Consider the following 25,986-nt stretch of genomic DNA (forward strand, 5'->3'; position numbering starts at 1 on the left):
AAAGGCAAGAAGTGTCTGGCTTACCAGGTTTCAAGGGGGGAGTTTAGTTTAATAGTGTGTGGAGGAATAAGAGTCCCCACTGAATAGTTTTCATCTTGTCTAGATGGGTCTGGTTAAAAGAGATGGGGGATACGATTCTTATGATTCAACAGTGAGTAATTGTTATCATGACTAATCGAGACTGTCACAATTGTAAAGGTAGACGTTTTGTAACAAAAACGGGGGAGTAGTTAATCTTACAGTGCAGAAAACAAAGGACCCTAGAACCATCAAGGGTGACGAGCACAAGCAGAATGTGAGATTTTATCCAGAGAAGCAGCGACACCAGAGATGGAGTCAGAGATGGGGACATGGAGAGCAGGAGCAGCTGAGGACTCTAGATTTATGGGAAGAGGGACTAAGAGATAGTGGCCAGGAGACATACTTGCAGAATGTGTTCTTAAATTATTATATATGCCTGAGTGTTATTAAAAAAAAAAAAAAAAAGAGCTAAAGTGAATAGAGAGAAATACTGTTAACTGATGGTACATGGAGGGGATTATAATCATTGTAATGAAACAAGGTGAATGATTTGTTGAATGTAAAACTAATGATATGCCCTGTAAACTTTACACTCAATCCACAATGAAAACCTTAAAAAAAAAAAAAAAAAAAGGAGCCTAGGCTTCTGAACCTATGGTATTGAAGTAAGACGTCCAAACCGCACTGAAGGTATTGGCAAAAAACAAGGCTCTGGGAACTGGCAGAATCTAAACGGAAATGTCTCAACAAACTAATACAACATTGGGGGCCCTCACTGGTCTATGCCAAGAAATTTGGAAGACAGTTACCTTGTCAATTAACTGGAAGAGATCCCTATTTATGCTCATTCCAAAGAAAGGCAACTCAACAGGATGCAGAAATCATAGAACAATATCATTAATATCACATGCAAGTAAAATTTTGCTGAAGATAATTTTTAAAATGGGTGCAGCAGTACATTGACTGGGAGCTGACAGAAATTCAAGCCAGATTCAGAAGAGGATGTGAAGCTAAGAATATCCGACGGCTCTTGGCTGAAAGCAGCGAATACCAGAAAGATGCTTACTTGTGCTTTATAGACTATGCAAAGGGATTCCATGTGTAGGTTATAACAAACTATGGATAATATTGTGAAGAACAGGTATTCTCATTCTTGATTGTGCTCATGAGGAACCTGTACATAAACCAAGACGTGGTCATTAAAACAGAACAAGGGGATACTGAATGGCTTAAAACAGGAAAGGTGTGCGCCAGGGTTGTATCCTTTCACCATACTTACTCAATCTGTATGCTGAGTAAATAATCTGAGAAGGTGGATTATGTGAAGAAGAATGTGGCATCAGGATTGGAGGAAGACTCATTAACAACCTCTGATATGCAGATGATACAACCTTGGTTAGAAGCTAAGAGGACTTGAAATACCTACTGATGAAGATCAAAGACTGCAGCCTTTTGAACGGATTACACCTCAATGTAAAGAAAACAAAAATTCTCACAACCATCATGATAAATAAATAACATCATGATAATTGGAAAAAAAGAATGAAATTACCAAATACTTCATTTGATAACTTCCATGAATGAGCATTTCCACAAAATGCGCATGGAAGCAGCAGTTAAGAAATCAAACAACATACTGCATTCGGTAAATCTGCTGCATAAGACTTTCTAAAGTGTTCAAGAACAAAGATGTCAGTTTGAAGACTAAATTGTGCCTAACCCATGCCATGATATTTTCAATCATCTCATATGCATGTAAAAATTGAAGGATGAATAAGGAAAACTGTAGAAGAATCAATGCATTTGAATGATGGTGTTGACAAAGAATAATGAAAAGTACCATGGAGTACCAGAAGAACAAACAAATCTGTCTTGGAAAAAGTACAGCCAGAATGGGGAGCCTTCCTTTTTTGTACTTTGGACATGTTGTCAGGAGGGACCAATCACTGGAGAACATCATGCTTAGAAAAGGGGAGGGTCAGAGAAAGAGAAGAAGAGCTCCAACATGATGGACAGACACAGTGACAACAGTGAACTCGTATGTAACACTTGTGAGGTTGGCACAGGACTGGACATGTTTCATTCTGTTGTGCACAAGGTTGCTGTGAGTTGAAAACAACTCAATAACACCTAACAACTCCTGTGACCTCAATTATTCTTCACAGCAGATTAAGACCCAGAGAGGGTGAGTGAGTTGTCAGAAATCCCACAGCTAGAAGTCTAGAAAGCCCAGGTGGTTCCAATTCCAGTGCTCATCTTGACACACTCCCTCCCAACAGCAGATGGCACTGGGGCAGGAGTTGGGGGACAAGGTAGAGTATCTGCTCCCCACCTGTGCTATCTCAAGATTCTGTTTGCAACTGTCCACGTGTCTTTTCTGGACAGAAATGGATAGTTTTGGGGAGCTCAAAGGCCCCCAATGCCAACTCAAGACAGTCACAGTGGGTGCTACCAAAGCTGCCTCCCATGCCCCTTCCTTTGCATCTGCCTCCATCGATTACTGGTTGGTTTCACGAGGCAGCACTATTGCTATTCATCACTGGTTAATTCATTTCAAACACGAAGCTCATCCCTCTCTGGAGGGACCAGCCCAAAGTAAAGACAAGAGAACTTTGGCAAAGAACTTGCCCAAGTCCACACAGCAAGTACCTGCAGGATGAGTCCTATACCTTGTTTGTCCCACTCCAGTGCACCTACATTCTTTCCATCACCCATGTGTGCCAGCGTCTGGGTGCCAGCCCCAATCACAGGCTGTCCAGGGTACTTTCTTCAGGATGGGGGGATGTTTTTATTTACTGAGCATCAGAATGTGCTTTCTATCCAGTTGCCGTTGAGTTGACTTTCACTCCTGGCCACTCCATGTGTGTCAGAGAACTGTGCTCTAGAAGGTTTCCAGTGACTGATTTTTCGGAAGAGGCAGCTTTGGGTAGAATCGAACCTCCGTCCTTTCAGTTACTAGGTGAGTGTGCTAACCATTTGTGCCATCTGGGGCCTTTATATACCTTGTCCCATTTAATCTTAATCATCTACCATTCTATAGGCAATGACATGCTTGCTCAGAGACACGAGGTGGCCTGACTGAGGTACTATAGCAAGCAAGAAGCAGAGACATGGTTTGAAGCCAGGTCTGAACCTGGGCTCAATGAAGGTCCCAGGGCAAGGGGTATTGTTGTTGTTAAGTGCCGTCAAGCTGGTTTTGACTCATAGTGACCCTGTATAGGGTTTTCCGAAGAGCAGCTGGTGGGCTTGAACCACTGATGTTGTGGTTAGCAATCCAGCACAGGGGATGTGAGTGGGGCAATATCCCAGCTATTCCCTCCCTTCCAAAGATACACCCTTCCCATAAAGTCACACTTCCACCCAAGCCTTCCTCGTCAGCCAGCCTAAGGTGCTCAGTAAACAGGTTATAAGTAGCAGCCTGAACCCCAGTTTAAGACCGTTCTCCTGAAATCCCACCCATGTGAGGCTGGTGACCTGCATTTACTAAGTTGTTCAGAAAATGCTAGCAATAAAAGAATCAGCTTGGTTCCAATATAACTAATGGTTGTTGTTCCAAAAAACACAATGAGTCAATTCCAATTCATAGAGACCCTGTATAGGGTTTCCGAGGAGCAGCTGGTAGGTTTGGACTGCCGACCTAGAAGGTTACACTGACCTTGCGATCCAGCACATTACCATGCAGTGCGACCCTATAGGACAGAGTCAACCTGCTCCCTAGGGTTTCCTAGGCTAAGAGCAAACAACCTCATCTTTCTCCTGGCCATTGACTGGAGGATTCGAACTGCTGACTTGCAGTTAACAGCTCAACACATAACAAGTTGATTTCAACTCATAGAGATCCCAGGTACAGAGCAGAACTGTCCCATAGGGTGTTCTGGGCTGTCATCTTGACAGGAACACATCACCAAGTTTTTCTGCCACAGAGTCACAGGGTGGGTTCAAAACCAACCTTTCAGTTAGCAGCCAAGAGCTTAGCCATAGCATTGCCAGAGCTCCTGATTATCTCACCAGCTATTTCTGTAATTAATTCCTCCCAGTCTAGTCCTCGGAGTCCTGTTGTGGCACTGTGGGCTAATGCGTCAGATTGCAAAGGCGTTTGAACTGCAAGGTCAGTGGTTCAAGCTCACCAGCTGCTCCTTGGAAACCGTACACAGGCTCGCTATGGGTTGGAATTGACTTGACAGCACTTAACAACAACAAGTCTAGTCCTCATGACTAAAGACAGAGATTCAGACCAGCTGGGGCTCTGAAACAGAGAGTGGCCCCACATCTGAGCTTCTTAGGACTAGTGGCCAGACCTTACTTGCTGTGGGTCTGATGCACAGCACAAGTGGGCACTCCCCCAGAACACACGCCGCATGCCACACAGCCCCGCTCCCAAGCACAGAGCAATGTTCTGGATCCGTTGTTCATCATTCACTTAACATGCATGAAGGTTCCACCACGTACTAGCAAATTGTCAGACATTGTGTGTGTGTGTGTATGTGTGTGTGTACATACATGCATACACACCACACAGTCATCACACGGGGGAGGGGGGGTGTTTTATCCAATGGGTATCACTGTCCCGTTTCCCAGATGAGGAGAGCTTGCCCTATGTCAGAGTGTGCTTGTGGCCCAGGTGAGATTTGAACGCAGTACCTAAGCGAGGCCCTGGTACACAGTAGGCGCTCAATAGCTATTTCCTCAATGGCTAGCTGGGCTCCAAAGCCTTCTCTAGCAGATCCCGTGGCCTGTGTGGAGAAAGTGGAGGTCATCGCAGAAGGCACACAAGCTGCTGTTTACTGATCTCTCCTGGAATATTCCAAATGAGGCAAAGGCAACCTATGAGTAAGCTTCTGTTTCCGGGATGGACATACCGGAAGCCGATTTCCAACAACTGGTAAATACTGAGCACCAGCAGAGGTTGGGTCTCACAGTCTGCCATGCAACAAGTCCCACCCCCCTCACAAGGTACAGCTGGGAAATGCCTGCCAGGTTTTACTTCTGCATTCCAAAGCTCTTTAACTTATATGTGGTGGTGTTGTTAAGTGCAGTTGAGTAGGTTCCGACCCATGGTGGTAGCTGTGTGCTGTGGTGTCAGTTCTGACTCATAGCGACCCTGTAGAGGGTTTCCGAGGCTGTAAATCTTTACTGGAGCAGAAAGCCTCATCTTTCTCCTGCGGAAAAGCTGGTAGTTTCGAACTGCTGACCTTGTGGTTTGCAGCCCGATTCGTAACCACTACGCTCATAGCGGCCCTATATAGATAGGGTTTCTAAGGAGCGACTGTTGAGCTTGAACCGTGGACTTTGTGGTTCAAACTGACTTTACAGTCCAGCGCATTAGCCTACAGCCTTAAATCTGTGACTACATCCTTTCCGGTTTTTGGGGTTTTTTTTTCCTTTTTGGCTTTGTTCTTCCTAGTGGTAGGGACCTCAGAAAAGTTACTTAACCTTCTTTTTAAACAAGAAAAATGCGATCTTTCTCTGTGTGCTGTTGTTTTCCCCCATCCTTTCTTCTATAAAAAGATAGTTACTGAAGAGTCATACTAGTTATTTTTTAATATCCTTACTTGACAAAAGGAAAAAGTGGCATTCGCTAGATATTAAGAAGGATTTTTATTGATTCCCCAAACTCCAAAATCCAATGAAGAGGCTGCTCAAGATCTACTCCTAGTCAGATCTCCAGCGATCTCTCACTGTGTCCGCCTTGGAAGGTCCCTCTCTCGTCTCATCTCAGCTATCTCTGAGCTCCCTCACTGCCAGCACAGAAAGCACTGGCTTACTTGTGCTTACTGACTAATGTGCAGTGAACAATTTCACTGTAAATTTGAAAAGAGGCTTTGATTCTGTAGGAAGGTGCTGTGGGTTAGGAGAGAGATGCCAGCTAGACTTAGAAGCAAAATCTTTTGATGTGGTGAAAAAAGCGTGAAACTGTTCACTACAGATTAGTAAGTAAGCCTGTGCTTTCCTTGCTCATTGGGTAATCTGACCCTGCCTGACACGGGCCACCACCATCATGACTGTCTGTCTGCCGCCTGAGCCAGCCAGACCCCGGCACTCAATGTCGGCCAGACCCACTGCAGGGTGTGCTGAGTGAAGGAAGCAAGAACTACTGCTTTCTGAGTACCCTGGGCACCTACACCTCTCTGGGCAGCAAGACCAGAGCCAGACCCTACTCTCCTGAGGTCAAGCCCAACAACCTCAGAATCCCTCTTCAAAGAGCTGCCATGTCCAGGCCTCCTGGACCCTCCAGAGCATCATCTCTCCTGAATGTGCTAGGCACCAGCCCAGGCCCCCTGCTTCCTCCTGCCTGGGTGGTGGACACCGCTGCTTACCTTCTGCCAACCCACACCTGCAATGCACCAACGTCTTGTAAGCAGAAGAAGCCCAAGCCTCATTCCACAGAAGCCCAGGCAATGAGAAAACGCGCCCGCGACAGCCTCTGTGCAATTCTGCTGCATAATCAGCAGAGAAAGAGAAAAAATGCCAGAAATAGCAAGCTTTATAAGCCCTCCTGACAACTCTTGGTCCTCTATTGGCTGGAGGCCTGGCACCTCCGCCCCCATCCCAGTCCTATAAGGTGAAATAGAAAAACCTGTTATTTAGCCTCTTTTATCAAAAATCCATCTTCAATCCCAATTTGGGCCTGTGTATTCAGAGCTCCTGGTGGCGGTCTCCATGCCAGAGCTCGGGGAGCTGGAGGGGAGGCAGCCCCTAAATGCAACCCAGCTCTGTATCACATGCAGCTGATGATCCTTCCCCCCCTTACACACATGATGTTGAGCGGGAAGGGCCTTCAGAAGGTAACTTGGCAGCACGTGACAATGTGAAAAACGTGCATGTCCTTTTGTGCAGCAATTAGACCTCTGAGCACCCAGCAGGCCTGCAGAAATATCGAGAGTCGTGTGCCCCGTGCATGCCCAAGGATGCTGCAGTTCCAGGCGAGAGTCGGAGGCAAGTTCAATGTTTCAACCTAGAGTCTGGGTGAATAAATCACCACGCATCCATTCTACGGAAGAGGATGAAATGAGGGTGGTCTGGTTGCGTGAAAAAAGGTCAAGGACATGGCCCCATTTGAAACAGAACAGAACAATAAATCCGTGTATACATGTGTAGCTATATTTGGATATCCAATGTAAAACACACCTAACTGTTTACAGTGGCTACCTGGGGAGTAAGAAAAAGACTTATTTTCAGTTGTTGCTTTTTTGTTTCTTTCTTGTTGTTTCTCTCTTTTCTTTTTTCCTTTTCCACAGGTATGTGGAAATTTGCAAATTAAAAAGAAAAAAATCAAAAACAGCTTCCCTGATTCTTCCCACTACGCTAAAGGCAGAGGTTTAAAAAGGCGACCCACCACAGGACCTGGGGGATAATGCTGGCCAGTGGCACTGTGGGTCCCCCTGCAGTCTCCTTAGCTTTTATATACACCACAAGCCCACTGCCATCTAGTAGAGTCCGACCCCTAGTGACCCAGTAAGACAGAGCAGAACTGTCGCCATAGGGTTTCCAAGGCTGTAAATCTATATAGAAGCAGACCGCCCCATTGCTCTTCCATGGAGCAACTGGTGGGTTCAAACTGCCAACCTTCAAATTAGCAACCAAGTACTTCAAGCACTGTGTCACCAGGGATTCTAGTTTTCATGCAATGGTACTTAAACAAGGGCTCCATGAGCCTGCCGACCTGGGCTTAAAGCCTAGTTCTGAGAGCTGGAGCAGCTAACTTCCCTGAGCCTCAATTCCCTCAACTGTAAAATGGGGATCATAAAAGCTCCCCCCAGAGACTTGCAGAGATTAAATGCAAGACTTGTGTAAAGTGCTCAGTAGCTCATTTTAAGCTCAAGAGAGACCTCAGCTACTTATTTATTCATCTACTTAGCTAACAGTAATTGAGTACTTATTAAGTAGGATTTCCTGGGAGACACACATCTAACTGAAAGGTTGGCAGTCCAAGTTTACCCAGACGCCCCTTGGAAGCAAGGCCTGGTGATCTACTTCAGAAAGATCCGTCCTTGAAAACCCTCTAGAACACAGCTCTGCTCTGATGCTCATGATGTCACCAAGAGATGGAATCAACTCAGACAGCAACTGGTATGTAGGTATTAAGTGTCATGTACTGTGCTAGATAAGGAGCTCTGATAGCGTAGTGGTTATGAATTGGGTTGCAAATCTCAGGGTCAGCAGTTTGAAACCACCAGCTGTTTCATGGGAGAAAGATGAGGCTTTCTGCTCCCATAAAGATTTACAGCCTCAGAAACCCTGTAGAGGGTCGCTATGAGTCGGAACCAACTCCACGGCACATAGCAACAACAACTGTGCTAGATGCTATAAAGCTATTTTAGCCAAAAGCTACTGACAAGGAGTTGAGAGATTATCCAGGATGGAGCAACAGAAGTTCTGGGAAATCAGCCCATTGTCAACCACTTGTAACAACAATGAAGTGACAGGAAAAGGACTGGAAAACAGCAAAATGCCGTGTGATGGAGAGGGTGTGTATGTGTGGGGAGGACGGAGAGTAAAGATTAGAAAAGGCTCCTAAAGAGGGTAAGTCTTTTTTTATGCCTCTGAGCCTTCCTCATGCTGTTCCCTCTGCCTGGACTACCCTTCCCTGTCCTTCACACACCAAATCATCCTTCAGGTTTCTGCTGCAAGATCTCCGTTCTTCTCCAGACCAGGTTACTGTAGTCTCACCCACAGCTGAATGATTTTCTTCAGAGCAGAGTCCTCCAGCTCCCGGGTACTTTAAAGCCTCTTGTTTCTGTGTTTATTGATGCTCTAACTTGGTAGGTTGTGAGCTCCTTGACCACCTGCCTTAACCCCAACACCAAGAACTGGGCAGGTGCCTGGAGCTTGTCTGAAGGATGAGGGGATTCATGGTTCTCACCATCATCCAAATATGGATGAAAATTTCAGATCGACTGACGATTTGGATAGGAGCACTCAGATGCACACACACATACACACACACATTTTTTGGAAATCAAACAATATCATTAATATCACACACAAGTAAAATTTTGCCAAAGATACATAACAAACCATGGATCACATTGTGAAGAATGGGGATTCTAAAAACAATTGTACTCGTGCAGAACTGGACACAGACCAAGGGGCAGTTGTTCAAAGAGACCATGGGAGTACTTCACGGTTTAAAATCAGGAAAAGTGTGTGTCAGGATGGTTGCCCTTCATCATACTTAGTCAATCTGTATGCTGAGAAAATAATCTGAGAAGCTAGACTATATATATGGAGAACCCAGCATCAGAATTAGAAGAAGGCTCATTAACAACCTGCCATATGCAGATGACACAACCTTGCTTGCTCAAAGTTAAGAGGATTTGAAGCACTTGCTGATGAAGATCACAGTATGGGTTGCAACTCAGTGTAAAGAAAACGAAACTTCTCACAATTAGACTAATAAACAACATCATGGTAAACAGAGAAAAGATTGACGTGTCAAGGATGTTATTTTACTTGGATCTACTATCCATGCTTATGGAAACAGCAGCCAAGAAATCAACTCAAGTACTTATTGCATTGGGCAAATCTGCTACACAAGACCTCTGTGAAGTGTTAAAGAACAAAGATGTCACACTTGGAGGACTAAGGTGTACCTGACTCACGCCATGGTATTTTCAGTGTCCTCATATTCATATGAAAACTGAATAATGAATAACTAAAACCAGAGAGGAACTGATGCATTTGAATTGTGGTGCTGGCAAACAATATTGAAAGTCCCATGAACTGCCAGAGAACAAGCAACTCTGTCTTAGCAGAAATGCAATCAGAATGCAAGGCTAATGAGACCAAGAAGCATCCTTCAAATAACCACTAACGACAAGTAATAAAAGAAACATAAATTAAAGTGAAGAAAGGGTACCATTTTCTGTTAATCAAAATGGGAAAGATTTTTATATATGATAATATTCAGCAAGAGTAGAGGGGAAATGCGGATATTGGCTCTGAGAGTGTACATCTGTACAGATGATTTGCAAGTAAGTGCCAAAAGGCAGTCCCAGTGTGGCACTGTAAGATAAGCGCTGGGCTGCTAACCAAAAGGTCAGTAGTTCAAACCCACCAGTCGCTCTTCAGAAACCCTATACAGGGTTGCTATGAGTCAGCACTTAACAACAACAATTATCAAAAGCTGGGAAAATCAGCAGCTGGGAACTTACCCCAAAATCCACCCTCTGCTATCAAGTCAGTTCTGACCCATAGTGACCGTATCGTACATAGCAGAATTGCTCCCTAGGGTTTCTGAAGCTGTAAATCTCGACAGGAGCAGACAGCCTCATCTTTCTCCCATGGAGGGATTGGTGGGTTCACACTGCCCACCTTGCAGTGCACAGCCCAACTCTGTAACCCACTATGTCACCAGGGCTCCTTAAGAACTTATCTGAAGGAAAGACTCATTCAACAAGGGACTAAATTCACATGGACATGGATTTTAGTTGCATTATTTATAAGAATATGACAGCATCTATTGATAGGAAGGTTGATTAAATGAATCATGGCTCTCCATGGGGTGGAATACTATACAGCCATGAAAACCATCAACTTTACTGATATGGAAAGAGGCCCGTATTGCTTGTTGGACACGAAACATGCCACTTGAAAGTAAAGACTCAGAGAAGTTAAGGGAAAATGTGAAAGCTACAGGAAAAGCATAAATGCTTTTCAAATTCCTTCAAGTATCATCGTTTCAGTCAGTCACTCATTCATTCATTCAACAAGTCTTTTTCTGACCATCTACAAAAGCTCCATATCATCAGTCAAAATCAGGCCAGGGGCAGACTGTGGGACAGACCATCAATTAATCACTCGTATGCAAATTCAAACTGAAGCTGAAGAAAATGAAAACAAGTCCATGAGAGTCAAAATGTGACCTTGGATATATCTCATCTAAATTTAGAGATCATCTAAAGAACAGATTTGATACATTAAACACTAAAGACCGAAGACCAGAAGAGTTGTGGGATGACATCAAGAACATCATATGTGAAGAGAGCAAAAAGTCATTAAGAAGACAAGAAAGAAGGAAAAGGTCAAAACGGATGTCAGAAGAGACATTGAAACTTGCTCTCCAGCGTAGAGATGCTAAAGCAAATGGAAGAAATGAAGAGGTACAAGAGCTGAACAGAAAATTTCAAAGATCAGCTAGAGAAAATAAAGCCAAACATTACAACAAAATGTGCAAAGATCTGGAATCAGAAAACCAAAAGGAAGAACACGGGCAGCATTTCTCAAGCTGGGAGAACTAAAGAAAAAATTCAAGACTTGACTTTCATTATTGAAAGATTCTCTGGGCAAATTACTGAATGATGCAGAGGGCATCAAGAAAAGATGGAAGGAATATACACAGTCACTGTACCAAAAGGAAATGGTTAATGTTCAACCGTTTCAAGAGGTAGCATATGATCAAGAGCCAATGATACTGAAGGAGGAAGTCCAAGGTGCATTGAAGGAATTGGCAAAGAACAAGGCACCAGGAATTGACGGAAGAAAAATTGATGGAGGCACTCACTCATCTCTGCCAAGAAATTTGGAAGACAACTATTTGGCTGACTAATTGGAAGAGATCCATATTTGTGCCCATTCCAAAGAGAGGTGACCCAACGGAATGCGGAAATCATCGGACAATCTCTGTGATATTCCATGAGAGTAGAGTTTTGCTAAAGGTAACACAGAAACGGCTACAATCACACATTGACAGAGAATTTCCAGAGGTTCAAGCCAAATTCAGAAGAGGCTGTGGAATGAAGGATATCATTGCTGATGTCCGATGGATCTTGGCTAAAAGCAGAGAATATCAGAAAGATGTTTACCTGTGCTTTATTGACTCCACAAAGGCTTTCGATTGTGTGGATCATGACAAGCTATGGACAACATTGCAAAGTATGAGTATTCCAGAACACTTAATTGTGCTCATGAGGAATCTGTACCTGACCAAGAAGCAGTTGTTTGTACAGAACATGGGAACACTAAATAGTTTAAAATTTAAAAAGATGTGCAACAAGGTTATATTCTTTCATCATAATTATTCAATCTGTATGCTGAGCAAATCATCTGAGAAGCTGGGTTATATGAAGAAAAACGTGGCACCAGGATTGGAGGAAGACTCATTAACAACCTGAGATATGCAGATGATACAACCTTGAAAGCCAAGAGGACTTAAAACATTTACTGATGAAGATCAAAGAGCACAGCCTTCGGTATGGGTTACATCCCAATGTCAAGAAAACAACAATCCTCACCACTGGACCAATAAACAACATTCTTATCAACAGAGAAAAGATGGAAGTTATCAAAGACTTCATTCTTCTTGGATCAACTATCAACACTCATGGAAGCAGCAGTCAAGAAACCAAACGACATATTGCATTAGGCAAATCTGCTGCACAAGATCTTTTTGAAGTGTTGAAGAGCAAAGATGTCAGCTTGAAGACTAAGGTACATCTGACCCAAGCCATGGTATTTTCAATAACCTCATATGCATGTGAAAGCTGGACCATAGAAGAATTGATGCTTTTGAGTTATGGTGTTGGAGCAGAACATTGAACGGGCCATGGGCTGCCAAAAGAACCAATAGATTCGTTTTGGAAGAAGTGCAGCCAGAGTGCTCCTTTGAGGCCAAGATGGCCAAACTTCGTCTCTCATACTTCAGGCACATTGTCAGGAGGGACCAGTCACTGGAGAAGGATATCATGTTTGGTAAGGTGGAGGGTCAGAGATAAAGAGGAAAACCCCCAACAAGATGGACTGGCCAAGTGGACTCAAGTGTGGCAACAGTAGTGAGGTTGGCCCAGGATCGGGCAGTGTTTCATTCTGCTGTGCATAAGGTCGCTATGGGTCAGTACCGGCTCAATGGCACATAACAACTTCAAGCTAATCCCTTTTCTAAATGCTGGGGTAATGCTGTGACGAAGACACCATCCTTGATCTCAAAGACACTGTAACTCGCCCAATAGGTGGATAATTTCAAATTGAGACTTTATTTGTAGCCAAGAGTCTTATACTGGTCAGCTGAGGTTTCACGAAAAAGCTATCACTCCAAAGTGAGCTTTGAAGGAGGGCCGTGTTTGGGTATAAAGAGAAAGGAAGTACATTTTCACAGACAGGTGAAGCTCTAGGGCAGATATACCCTTCCCCAAACACTTACTGAACTCCGTGAAGAGCAGGAAAAGGAGTCTATGGGAACTGGTCCTGGGGACAGAAGATTCTGGAAACAGAAGGATTCTAGGCCAGTGACCATGCTGTCCACAGATGGCAGAGCTGCTTCACAGCCATGATTCAGCTTTTCTCAGAGGGCATCAGGTGAGGCTGGGGCAGGTGCACTCACCTGGCAGATTGGGAAAGTCAGCCTCTACAAGGTGAGCCCATGTGCAGGAATCCAGAATCAGTGTTCTTCACTTTGCACTAAGTATTCAGGCCAAGATACCTGGTGTGGGGGTGAGTATGTCCCAGCTTTATGGGTTCCCTGCTCAGCTCCTCTTAGGGTGGAGGAAGGCAGAGGCCACTGCATCGTGAAGTAGCCCAGCGTTTGGAGGCAGGGAGGGGAGGTATTTTTGTGTTGGTTTTTTTTTCAGATTCAGAGGCAGCTCTATGGTTATGGTTCAAAACAAAGAGAGATGACTCAGCTTCCTGTGGAGATGCTGCGGCCTTTTGGAAAAGAGATTTCTATTTGAGTACTTCACTCTGCTCAGCCATAGAGGCAGCTGGCCCAGGCTGCGTAGATGTCTTATTTGTTGGTTTCTCCCAGGGTTAGGGGTAGGGTAAAACTGTCCCATCCCTTACTCACTGGGAGACGTGGACAAAGCCATATTCTCTCTGAGCCTCTGTCGATTTATCTTGTTGTTGTTACTGTTAAGTGCCACTGAGTCAGTTCCAACTCACCGTGACCCTGTATAGAGTTGCTGAGGAGCGGCTGGTGGGTTTCAACCGCTTCCACATGTGGTTATTGTGCAAAGCAGCAGCAGCCTATGAATGGGGCTGGTCTGACGTCTGCCACAAAGGCAGGTGGACAATAAATATCACTATGACATTAACAACCACCTTTGCTGAGGTCCTGGTGTTGCTATTGTCAGTTGACCCTGACTCATGGTGCCCCCATGCACAACAGGACGGAATGCTGCCCGGCCCTGGACCATCGCCATGATTGGGTGCAGACTGGACCTCTGACCTATAAGGAGATCACCAGGCCTCTCTTCATAGTCCACTCTAGACTGGAAGTTCCACTGAAACCTGATCAGCATCACAGCAACACAGCAACCTCCAGATGGGTGCTGGCTGCTCACAAGGCTGCTCATGAGACTAGGAACCAAATCCGGATCTCCTGCTTGGAAGGCAAGGACTCTACCACTGACCCATCACTGGCTCACCTGCGGAGCCCTGACAGTGCCTGGGGTCTCTCCTTGATGCTGGTCCTACACAGCACAAGTACTCAAGGCTCAGGATGATGGGACAATTTGGGGGAGGGTCAGTGCACATAGGCCACAAGCTTTACCTCCTCTCTGAGTCTCTCTGCCCTGGCAGGCAAGTCATGCATCAGGCCCTCACTGTGTCAATCTGCAAAATGGGGACAAGAATTGTGTGCTTGAGATGTTCTACCCATTTGGTCAGTCAAAACAATCCCGTGAAGGACTCAAAAGCTTACTAAGATCACATCATTTCTTCCTTTGGGGCCAGGAGTCAACAAAAAGTTGAGCTTTTCACATACACCGTACCATCTCAGAGAGGGACACAAAGCTGTTCAGTCACCCCCAACTCTAGAGGAAACACAAAAGCTTGAAAAAGAGGGCTGAGGCTCAGGCAAAGAAAAAAGCAGTCTTTTCAAATAACTCATCATTCACTCAGAAAGCCACCATGCTTCTTGACAATAACCCTGGGTTTCTCAATCCTTTGTCCTGAAACAAGAATTTAAAAAAAAAAAAAAAATCACAACAAAATCTGTGCAGGTGAGCACAAGGTAACCCAACAAAACCAAAGCCCAAGTTCCTATCTCCCCCTCCCCTGGCAACACCCTGAAATGAAGCATATGCTAACAGAGCAACCTTAATAGTAACTGACTAATTTTAAACCCTGTGATTACCAGGGTTGATTTCCATGGAACCTTCCTCTCAGTACCAAGAACTGCTCACGAGCGGTAATTGCCAAGTTCAATTTTTAGCTCTGTCATAGCCAACCAGCAGCGCTAACTAAGACGCTGCTTCCTCACCAGGTTAGCTGGTAATGAAGCCAGCTTCACGGCTCCATTTCACAATATTGTGACGCTTCTGTTAGCACCTGTAAGTACTCAGAAGCTACGAGCGTCTATTAAACAAATCTCACCCAAGGGAAGTGACTGAAGCCACTTTGCGCCTCTAAGATGCCCTATCTCAATCTAGAGCCTCAAGTCCATGGGGACATTTTGTTGGTTAATCCCATGAGCCTCCTCATCACAAACCACTGTAGGAGCTGTTCTGGCCCCTGGCCCCCTCATCCTCTGCACTCGCCTCCCATACTCTGCTCTAATCCCTGCATCCCAGTCCAGCCCTCACCTGGTTCCCTGAAACGGCCTCCCACCTCGTCCTCTATCCTAATCCTTTTCCAAGCCAGTCAACTCTATGTCTATGTTGTTGCTGTTGGCTGCCACTGAATTAATACCAATGCCTAGCAACCCCATGTGCCAGAGTAGAATTACCCCAGAGGGTTTTCTAGGCTATAATATTCACAAAGGAGAGTGTGGTGGCTCTGCAGGACAAGCACTGGACTGAGAACCACATGGTGGGCAGTTGGAGTTCATCAGTCGCTCCAAGGGAGAAAGAGGAAGCTTTCTCCTCCCGCAAAGACTTACAGCTTCAGAAACCCTGTGGTGGTTATGTGCTGTAGAGTTGGTTCTGACTCATAATGACCCTGTATTGGGTTTCCAAGGCTGCAAATCTTTCCGGGAGCAGAAAGCCTCATCTTTCTCCCGCAGAACCACTGGCAGTTTTGAACTGCTGATCATGAGGTTAGAAGTTGGACTCGTAACCACTACGCTACTAGAGCTCCTACAGAAACCCTATGTTGTTGTTGTTTAGTGCCGTCAAGTTGGTTTCGACCCATAGCGACCTTGAATAGGGTTTCCCAGGAGTGGCTGGTGAGCTTGAACAGCCGACCTTGAGGTTGAAACTGACATTGCAGTCCAGTGCATTATCTGCAGCACCACACCAAGACTCCCAGGAACCCTATAACAATGACAACAGCATATAGAGAAGCAGGTCTGGTCTTTCTCCCAGAGCTCCTAGGTAGGTTCAAACTGCCAACCTTTGGTTAAAGCCACACGCCTAACTATCTGCGACACCAGGGCTTCTCTATGCTTGTCCCCTCCACCAATTTCCACTGTCTTCACTGAGCTCTGGGCCCTTACTGCTCCACCCTCATTCACACCTGCCAGGAGTGACCTGCAGTTCCCCAAACTCCATACACCCCGGCCTGAATTATCAATTTACAGAAGGAGAAATGTCTCAGGCTTAGCTCTCTGCCTCTTATCCACAGGAGAAAGGCTGAGCAGACACCCAGCTGCAGGACTGGCCTCATCTTCAGTCAACATCACACAAGTACGCCACAGACACTCTTCTGGCGCTTCGTAAGCACCTGCTGTGTGGACTCCAGGTCCACAAGATGAACAATCCAAACCCACCAGCTGCTCCCGGAACCCTATTCAGGGTCGCTATGAGTTGGAACCGACTTGACGGCACGTCACAATAACAACATGTGCTAGACGCTGGCACCTTCTGTCTCCCCTTTAATCTTCAAACTAGCAAGATAAAATTAGTTGCTTCTCTTCTCAGGCTCAGAGAGGTTAAGCAAGCTCTTAAGGTCACGCAGCTATTTAAGTTGCAGGATGAGAATTCAAATGATAGTGTCACCAAATGAGCCCCTCACTCCACGTCTACCACCTGCAACTCCACTGCTTATACTCACCTATGCACCTGCCAGCCTCGTTCTGCCAACATCTGCCCTACCACCACTATCACCACCACACACAGGCTCTATCTGCCCCTGGCCGGGCTCAGACAGTGGGACTGTACATCAGCACAGCTGGGCAGTTTGGACAGACATCATGCAACGTAGGCTTTGCTCAGAAATTGACCGGACTTGGAACAGGGCTTTTTGCTTTCTTCTCATCTAACACCTCCCGTCCCAATGTGATGAAATTCCTCTGCAAAAGGACTTGGCTCCCGCACAGACCTTACCACAGATTGGGACTGCACAGGACAGGGAGATCTAACATAGGCTTCCACCACATCTTGGACCTGCCCAGAGCAGAGGGCACCTACTCTGCACCAGGTACTTACCAGGCACTTTATAACGAACCGTCAATCAGTCAGAGGGCAAGGGCAACAGGATTTCATTCTCTGCTTTTCCACTGGGCAAACAAGCCTGTTAGCTTCCATGAGGTCAGCAAGATAAACTTCTAAAGCTCCAGGTGCCCACTAACACTATGCTTCCATGAAGAGGTGCCAAGCCTCTTTGCCCTGGCTAATGACACCATGTTGTTGTTGTTGTCAGGTGCCATCGAGTCGGAACCGACTCATAGTGACCCCATGCACAGCAGAACGAAACAATGTCCGATCCTGGGCCAACATCACTACCGCTGCCACACTTGAGTCCATCAATGATGACACCTGGCCAATCCATCACGTTAGAGGTCTTCCTCTTTTTCTCTGACCCTCCACCTTACCCAGCACGATATCCTTCTCCAGCGACTATTCCCTCCGGACAATATGTCCAAAGTGTGAGAGACGAAGCTTAGCCATCTTGGCCTCTAAGGAGCAATCTGGCTGCACTTCTTCCAAAACAGATCTATTGGTTCTTTTGGCAGCCCATGGCACTTTTAGTATTCTCCTCCAACACCATAATTCAAAGGCATCAATTCTTCTACGATCTTCCTTATTCATTGTCCAGCTATTGCATCCATATGAGGTTATTGAAAATACCATGGCTTGAGTCAGGTGCACCTTACTCCTCAAGCTGACATCTCTGCTCTTCAATACTTTAAAAAGTTCCTGTGAAGCAGATTTGCCTAATGTAATTTGTCGTCTGATCTCTTGACTGCTGCTTCCGTGAGTGTTGACAGTTGATCCAAGAAGAATGAAGTCCTTGACTACTTCAATCTTTTCTCCATTGATAGGAATGTTGTTTATTGGTCCAGTGGTGAGGATTTTTGTTTTCTTGACATTGAGATGTAATCCATATCGAAGGCTGTGCTCTTTGATCTTCATCAGTAAATGTTTCAAGTCCTCTTCACTTTCAGCAAGCAAGGCTGTATTATCTGCATATCACAGGTTGTTAATGAGTCTTCCTCAAATCTGATGCCAGGTTTTTCTTCATAGAACCCAGCTTCTCGTATTATTTGCTCAGCATACAGGTTGAATAAGTATGGTAAAAGAATACAACCCTGTCTCACACCTTTCCCAATTTTAAAACATTCAGTGTTCCCATGTTCTGTTCAAACAACTGCTTCTTGGTCCAGGTACAGATTTCTCAGAAGTACAGTTAAGTGTTCTGGAATACTCATACTTCTCAATGTTGTCTATAGCTTGTCATGATCCACACATTCGAAAGCCTTTGTGTAGTCAATAAAGCATAGGTAAACACCTTTCTGATATTCTCTGCTTTCAGCTAAGATCCATCGGACATCAGCAATGATATCTCTCGTTCCACGATGACACTCATGGAGGACACTAATGTCCCTTTTCACTTGTCTGCCAGGAAGCCCAGAGCCAGATTTACAAGCCAATGTTAATAACTCAGTGGAACCCAGAGCTATGGTATCTGCGTTCATGTTCCCTGCCCTATCAGAGTAGACTGGCTGAAGCTTCAGTGCCCACCCCCAGAGTATCCTGTCAATGGGGGCGGGGAGGGCAGGCAGGAGGGTGGGCTGTACCAACTTTTCCTTTCTGGGATATAACAAAATAAAATTAAAGAATAACTATGTGGTGACTAGAACCCCAAAGTCAGGACTGATGTTTCTAGACTTCTCAGGCAGGAAGGGAAGGCTGAGTGAGTCCCTGCAGGTCACCCCACAGCTGGCGAAGTCAGAGAAAAGATTGCCAGTGGGGCCTTTGTCTGCCACGGGCTGCTGACCCACATGACCCATCCATGGTTTCTGCTTGCTCTGGGGACAGGTAAAGAGCAGCGTTTCTTTGCTCTGATGGGGCAGACGTGGAGACCCCCCAGTGCCCTCAACCACACACCTATGAGGAAAAGCACTAACATTAACAGGGGTTCTTTCTCACCCAACCCAGTGAGGATGCGCAGACCCCATTTACAGAAGAGAAAACTGAGGCTTGGGCAGTGACTGATCTAACATCTCATGATGACATAAGGGAAGCAGAGATTCAAACATGGGTTGTCTTCTCCCATGTTCCTAACTATGGGCCGGCTCATATGTACCTCATCCACCAGACATGTTCCAGGTACTGTTTCCTGTGCTCCCATGACCCCAGTCCTTCCCCAAGACTTACACCCCCACTGAAGGTTCCGGAGATAGCAAAGGCAACTCATGGGAGTAACTGGCTGGCAGTCCCCCAATAAAAAAATACTGATCCCTACCCCAGGGCACAGAACACATGAAATTGGGTTAAAGTTAGGGACTTGGGTTTGGCTAGTGAGGAGAGTCTTCCAGGCATTCCTGCTGTGGACCCCAGCCCCAAGGCGCAGTCGTCCCCTCCCCACCCAAAGGTCTTACTCAGATCTGACTGCTTCAAAGATCACCAGCAAACAGAACTAAATCCAAACCTCTTCACTTAATCCGGAATCCCTGTGTGGTTCAAACAGTTGGCATGTTCTGCTGCTAACGGAAAGGTCGGAGGTTCAAATCTACCTAGGAGTGCCTCTAAAGAAAGGTCTGGCAATCTACTTCTGAAAAGCTGGCCACTGAAAGCTCTATGGATACCCCAGAATTATCCCCTGAAGTTTTCTTAAAACCAAACAACAGTGTCACTTAGCTGGTAAAGAATGTTTACCTTGAGCATTCTTAAGATCTACAGGAGATCAAGTTGACAAAATCAACAGCAACATATATCACAACAAAAACACTACTGCCATTGAGTTGATTTTGACTCAGAGTAACCCTATAAGACAACACAGAACTGCCCCACAAAGTTTCCAAGACTGTAAATCTTTACAGAAGTACACTGCCTCGTTCTCCTACAGAGTGGCTGGTGGGTTTGAACCCTCCACCTTTCAGTTAGCACCAGAGCACTGAATTGCTATACTCTCACACCAGTCCTTCCCAAATCCTCCACACCCTCCACCCTGTCACTCTTCTTCATCCTATGGGTCCCAGCTCCAGACTCAGGGAAATCCCTCCTGCTCCTCCCCGTCCTCTGCTGTCACTGCATTGGGCCACCCTCAGCGTGCTCACACGACGTGTTTCACCACATGACAACTCATTAGCTAGACTGGACACCACCTAGGTAAAAGGACGGGGCCTGTCTGGTTCACCGTGGAGTGCCTGCCACAGTGCCTGGTACACAGCAGGGCTCAATAGAGATTTACAGATGAACTATCTGAAAGGGTGAGGGCAGCTATGACAGATTAAAAATGTGAACACAAACCCTCCCATTCCTGTATGCACACTGCATTGGTATCCTAAAGTGGCTATAACAAAATGCCACAAAATGGGTGGCTTAAAACATAAATGTATCATCTGAATTCAGGGCCCTGCGAAGATCCTTCTTTATCTCTTCCTGGCATTCCATGGCTTGCAGATGCATCTTCATAAAGCCATTTCCCTCCTTGTGAGTCTCTGTGTCTGTTTTTAAATAGGACATCATGCAGATTGGATTGGGATCCACCTTACTCCAGTGTGAACGCACGTTAACTGATAATGTCTTCAAAGACTCTAGTTCCAAACAAGGTTGTGTTCACAGTAACAGACTTGAAGACTTTAACATATCTTTTGGGAGGACACAATTCAACCCAGAACATAGACCCTCTGCCATGATGTTTCTGTTCCTCTCATCAACAGAGACAGAATCTAAATTTTTTAAAAACTTTTCATTGTGATTCGAGTGAAAATTTGTAGAGCGGATTGTTTTTCCATTCAACAATTCATACACGTTTTGTTTCATGACATTGATTGTAGTCCCCACGATGTAACAGCGATCTTCCCACTTCCTTCCTGTGTTGGCATTTCCTTCCATTAGTTCTTCTTTCCTATCCTGTTCTGCCTTTTGGGGTTTATCCCTAAGCAAATGCTGCCCTTTTGATCTTGAATGCTTCTAAGGAGTATATACCTCTTTGGTGCTACAGATCATCTTATAGATTTGTCTATTGTTTGGCTGCAAGTGAGCTCAGTTCCATACCTGACGAATGACTGAGGGTCACAGTCTCAGGGACTCCCCGAGTCTCCAGAGACGGAATATATTTCTTCACAGTGTTGAATCAGGGCTTGGCCACATGGAACTTGATTTGGTCAGTGGGGCAGCAGCAAATATGCCACAAGCAGAGGCTTGAAAAGTGCTCTCCCATTGATGTTGCTCTGCCTTGTGGAGCTGGGAACTCCGGGAGCACAAGGTGAACAAGTCCGAGCTAACCTATGGGAGCAGGAGAGGCTATGGAGAAAATGGAGCCAACAGTCAGCCATCCCCCAGCTAACAGCCAGTCAACTGCCTGACGTTGAATGAAGTTGTCCTAGGTCATCCAGCGTCCAGGCAGCTGGTCAGCAGGTGCAGGAGAAACCCCTGCAGAAACTAACCAACCATCACAGACCAAAAGAGTCATCTAGCCAACCCACTGATATCATCAGCTAAATAAAACGGTGGTTGTTTTCAGCCACTAATTTGGGGAGTGTTGTTATGCAGCAATAGATAATCAATACAGGCACTAACAGACAAGTGTTTGCCGAAGAACACATGTCTAGTCTATACAGCATCAAGTTGAAAACAAAAGCTTCTCGGGAGGTGACAGTAGCCAGGTGTGAGGGCCAGGTCCCTACGTGTGAACCCTGCTGGCCTATGACTCTCAGCTGGAGCCTGGACAAGGTGTGGACTCATCTTTGTTCCTATGTCTGTCCATCTCTGCAGTGGGAATAACACACCTCAAGCACTCCACTACTTGCTGAAAGGTTGGTGGCTCGAACTGAAAAGGCACGCTTGGAGATTTGCCCAGCCTGAAAAACCCTATGGAGCAGTTCTACTGTGTACATATCGGGTCGCCACAAGTCAACATCGACTTGATGACAACAACATAAAATGTCATCTTTTGGGGATGATTTGCATCTAAAAGGACTCCCTAAAGGAAGTCAAACACTCTCTGCACTGTGAAGACAGATGGTGCAGGATAAAGATCATGACTTCAGAGCCAGAAAGATTCAAGTTTACAATCCTCTCTGCCTTTACAGGCTGTGTGACCTTGGGCAAGTCTTTCAACCTCTCTGAGCTCCAGGTGTCATATCCGCAATACGGTAAGAACAACATGTAACTTGCTGGGCTGTTGTGAGTGTTAACATTAAGATAGTATACATAACCAGTGGTCAGCACATAACACATCTTGAATCGATAGCAGTTCTCATACCCCCTCTGCACTGGGACCTCTGACACCCTCAAACTAGCACCACCACCATGCTTGGTGGTAACAGTTTCCGTGTTTGATCTCAGCATCTTGTGCCAACTGTGACTGTAGCTTACATAACACCCTGCAAGGGAGAGATTTACACAGAGGGTGAAGGAGAAAAAGCGAGATGTTGCCAGCTTTGACTGGGAGATAAAAACTCGGGCCATGGAAGGCAGGAAGCAATGAAGAGAACTGAAGCTGATTGGGACTCGCTCCCCAAGTCTTAGAACAGCCCAAGCCCACACCTGTTTTCACTGGTGAAAATTCTCTGTGGTCCTTCTTCATTCATTTCCACGGCAATAGTGACCAGCATGGGGCTGACCACCTAGGAAGCAGGACAGCAGGTTCATCAAAGCTGCAAGGCCAGCAATGTGATTCCAGGCCCACTGTCCACATCTCAGTCCGGCCTTTGTCCCCAAAAGACCTACAGCAAAATCAAGTACTCAAATGGTCTAGAGGAACGAGTTTCCACCTCCCACTGCTGAAGTGTGAATCCAGGGAGGTCACACAGTGTGAGGAAGATGGCCTAGAGTGGATGTAGGTAAGGGGGTCCAGAACAGAGGGGCACAATGCTTGATGAGTCCCCTGCACACCATCCCACATCTCCCCAGCTCTCCATGTCCCCTTTGTAAGAACCCTTCACAGCCAGGTGGGTCACCATGTCTATACTCCATCCAGACAGGACATGCCTCCGTGCCCCCTGTTACCACGCCCCCTCCCTCCATGATACGGTCCCCCAGGTGATCCCAGCAAAGAGTCTAATGCGAGTGTGCGGCTGCCCCTCAGCTTACCCCTTAGCTCTTGTCGTGGACTGTGAGGGTAGCTCCTACTTCCAGGATTGTATGGAAGATGAGATAAAATTACATATATGAAGAACCCATCATGTAAAACCAAAACCACACTTAATGCCATCAAGTCGATTTTGACTCATAATGACCCTATATAGGGTTTCTGAAGTTGTACATCTTTATGAAAGCAGAAAGCCTCATTTCCCACCACCCCTCACCTCCCAAGGAGCAGCTGGTGGGTTTGAACTGTCAACCTTACAGTTAGTGGTCCACTATTACAGTACATCAGGGCTCCTTACTCATCATTTGGTGATGGTGGTGGTTGTGTACCGTAGAGTCGGTTTTGGTTTTGACTCATAGTGACCCCTGTATAGGGTTTCTGAGGTTGTAAATCTTTATGGGAACAGAAAGCCTCAGCTTTCTCCCATGGGACAACTGCTAGTTTCAAACTGCTGACCTTGAGGTCAGCAGCCCGACTCATACCCACTATGCTACCCATCATTTGTTGTTGTTGTTGTTGTTGTTGTTAAGTGCCGTGGAGTCGGTTCCGACCCATAGCGACCCTGTATAGGGTTTCCAAGGAGCAGCTGGTGAGCTTGAACCACCGACCTTGCAGTTCAAACAGCTTTGCAGTCTGGCGCATTAACCCACAGCACCACGCCCAGACTCCACCCATCATTTGTTGTTGTTGTTGTTAAGTGCTGTGGAGTCAGTCCCGACTCATAGCGACCCTATACAGGGTTTCCAAGGCTGTAAATCTTTAAGGGAGCAGAAAACCTCATCTTTCTCCTGCAGAACAGGTGGTAGTTTCAAACTGCTGACCCTGTGGTTCACAGCCCAATTCGTAACCACTACGCTACCAGAGCTCCTTAGCAGATGCTAAATACCCTACCCCCATCCCATCCCATATGTCCCTATCCTATGTTCTAGGAGGTCCTTCCTGGACATGACAGGTCTCAGAGATGAGAGTCATTCTCTCTCTCCCTCCTCTTCTCCCACCCCATGTCCCAGGCTCTGAAATAAGAGCTCTCTCCTTCTGTGTAGATGTCCCCCACATCCCTACTCCCAGGCCTGAGAACAAGGTCCAACCATGGCCCAAACCTCTGTGAGCCACGACACAAACGATGCCCAGAGAGGAGAATAGCTTACCTAAGGTCACACAGCCGAGTCCAAACTAGAACCTGAGTCCTGCCTCCCAGTCCAAACCACATTCCACAAGTCCATTCTCAGCAAAGACACTGTGTTATCAATTTTCTAAGACTGTAGTGGATGGCTGCAGCTGGGGTCCCCTGCAGACTCCCCCAGCAGCTATAAGTGCTGATGCTCACAGCTGCCCCCTGCATATTTGGGATGAGGAGGAAAAGTTTAGGTAGAACACCACCACTCCCTCCAACCCCTCGGCACTGTCCCATGACCAATGACTGTTGAACATGGGGATACTAAAGGTCACCACCACTGTCAGACTCAAGGCAGGACCAACTCTGTGGTGTAATCCATGTTCTAGAGGCTCCTCCCCTGCCCCTGTGGGCCCAGGTCTCCAACTGAGGCTACCCCCTTGATCCACTCCTTCTCCTGCCCTGTCCCGTTGCCCCCAGGTCCTTCCCCTGAGAGCCCTCCCTCAACATCATGCGTCCTCAAACCGCTGCCTCAGACTCAGTTTCCAGGGAGCTCAGTCTAACACTGAGGCCTGGATTCTCAATTTGGTCCACTGTCCAGCAGTTCAGCATCATCTGGAACTAGTTTAAGTGGACGCCAACTCACAGCAACCCTCCAGGGCAAAGCAGAACGGCCTAACGGAGTTTCCAAAGCTGTGATGGTTACTGCAGCAGACGACCACATCTTTCTCCCTCACAGTAGCTAATGGGTTTGAGCCTCCAACCTTCTGATTAACAGCGAGTACTTAACCACTGGAATCCTGGTGTGTCGCTGTGGGTTAAGGCTCTGGACTACCAGGTCTGTTTGAACCGCAAGGTCAGTGGTTCAAGCTCACCAGCCACTCCTCGGAAATCCTATACAGGGTCACTATGAGTCAGAACCAACTGGACAGACTTTAACAACAACAACTTAACCACTGAGCCAATGCAGATCAATACAGACCTCCATTTAAAACTATAAATGTGTAAAATATAGCACGAAAGAGAGATCTAAACATGAACAGAAAATCTAACGTGCAAGAAATGAGTTAATGCAGGAAACAGAAGATAACTTTGTGTGTGTGAAGAGCGGCTGGTGGGTTTGAATCACCAACTTTTGGGTTAGCAGCCAAGTGTTTAACCACTACGCCACAAGAGCTCCTTTAGTGCTTGTGAGAAATGCAAACTCTGTGGACCTACCCAGGCCTACAGAATCAGAATCAGAACCAGCCTCCTAACAAGCTGCCATGATCCACAAACACATTACAATTTGAGAAGCGCCGACTTAATTAGGATAGACAGTGAGCAGTCAGCTTTGGGGAATCAGCCAACAGTTATGAGTATTAACCAACCTTTGTTGTCTATGTGGTAATCATACAGCTAAGGTGGGTGCTACACAACCCCAACCATCTACTGTGGAGACCAGTCAACTGATATGGGCGTTAGTCACCCCAACCAAAACTGTGTGGTCTGTAGGGTCT

At 46.1% G+C, this 25,986-nt stretch overlaps 1 protein-coding gene across 2 annotated transcripts in view; it reads right to left on the bottom strand.

Moving 5' to 3' along the window:
• Positions 1 to 25,986, bottom strand: part of TOX2 (TOX high mobility group box family member 2) — a 189,625-nt gene that overhangs the window by 134,836 nt on the left and 28,803 nt on the right. The window contains exon 1 of one of the 2 annotated variants that reach the window (XM_006839281.1): positions 6,339 to 6,671. The exons of the other annotated variant lie outside the window; for it this stretch is intronic. Within the exon in view, the coding sequence (XP_006839344.1) occupies positions 6,339 to 6,569 (231 nt within the window). The 5' untranslated portion in view covers positions 6,570 to 6,671. Of the gene's footprint in view, positions 1 to 6,338; positions 6,672 to 25,986 lie in introns of those variants that run through there. 2 annotated transcript variants of the gene reach the window in all.

Source organism: Chrysochloris asiatica, unplaced genomic scaffold (genome assembly GCF_000296735.1).
Source record: "Chrysochloris asiatica unplaced genomic scaffold, ChrAsi1.0 scaffold00023, whole genome shotgun sequence".
Lineage (NCBI taxonomy): Eukaryota > Metazoa > Chordata > Mammalia > Afrosoricida > Chrysochloridae > Chrysochloris > Chrysochloris asiatica.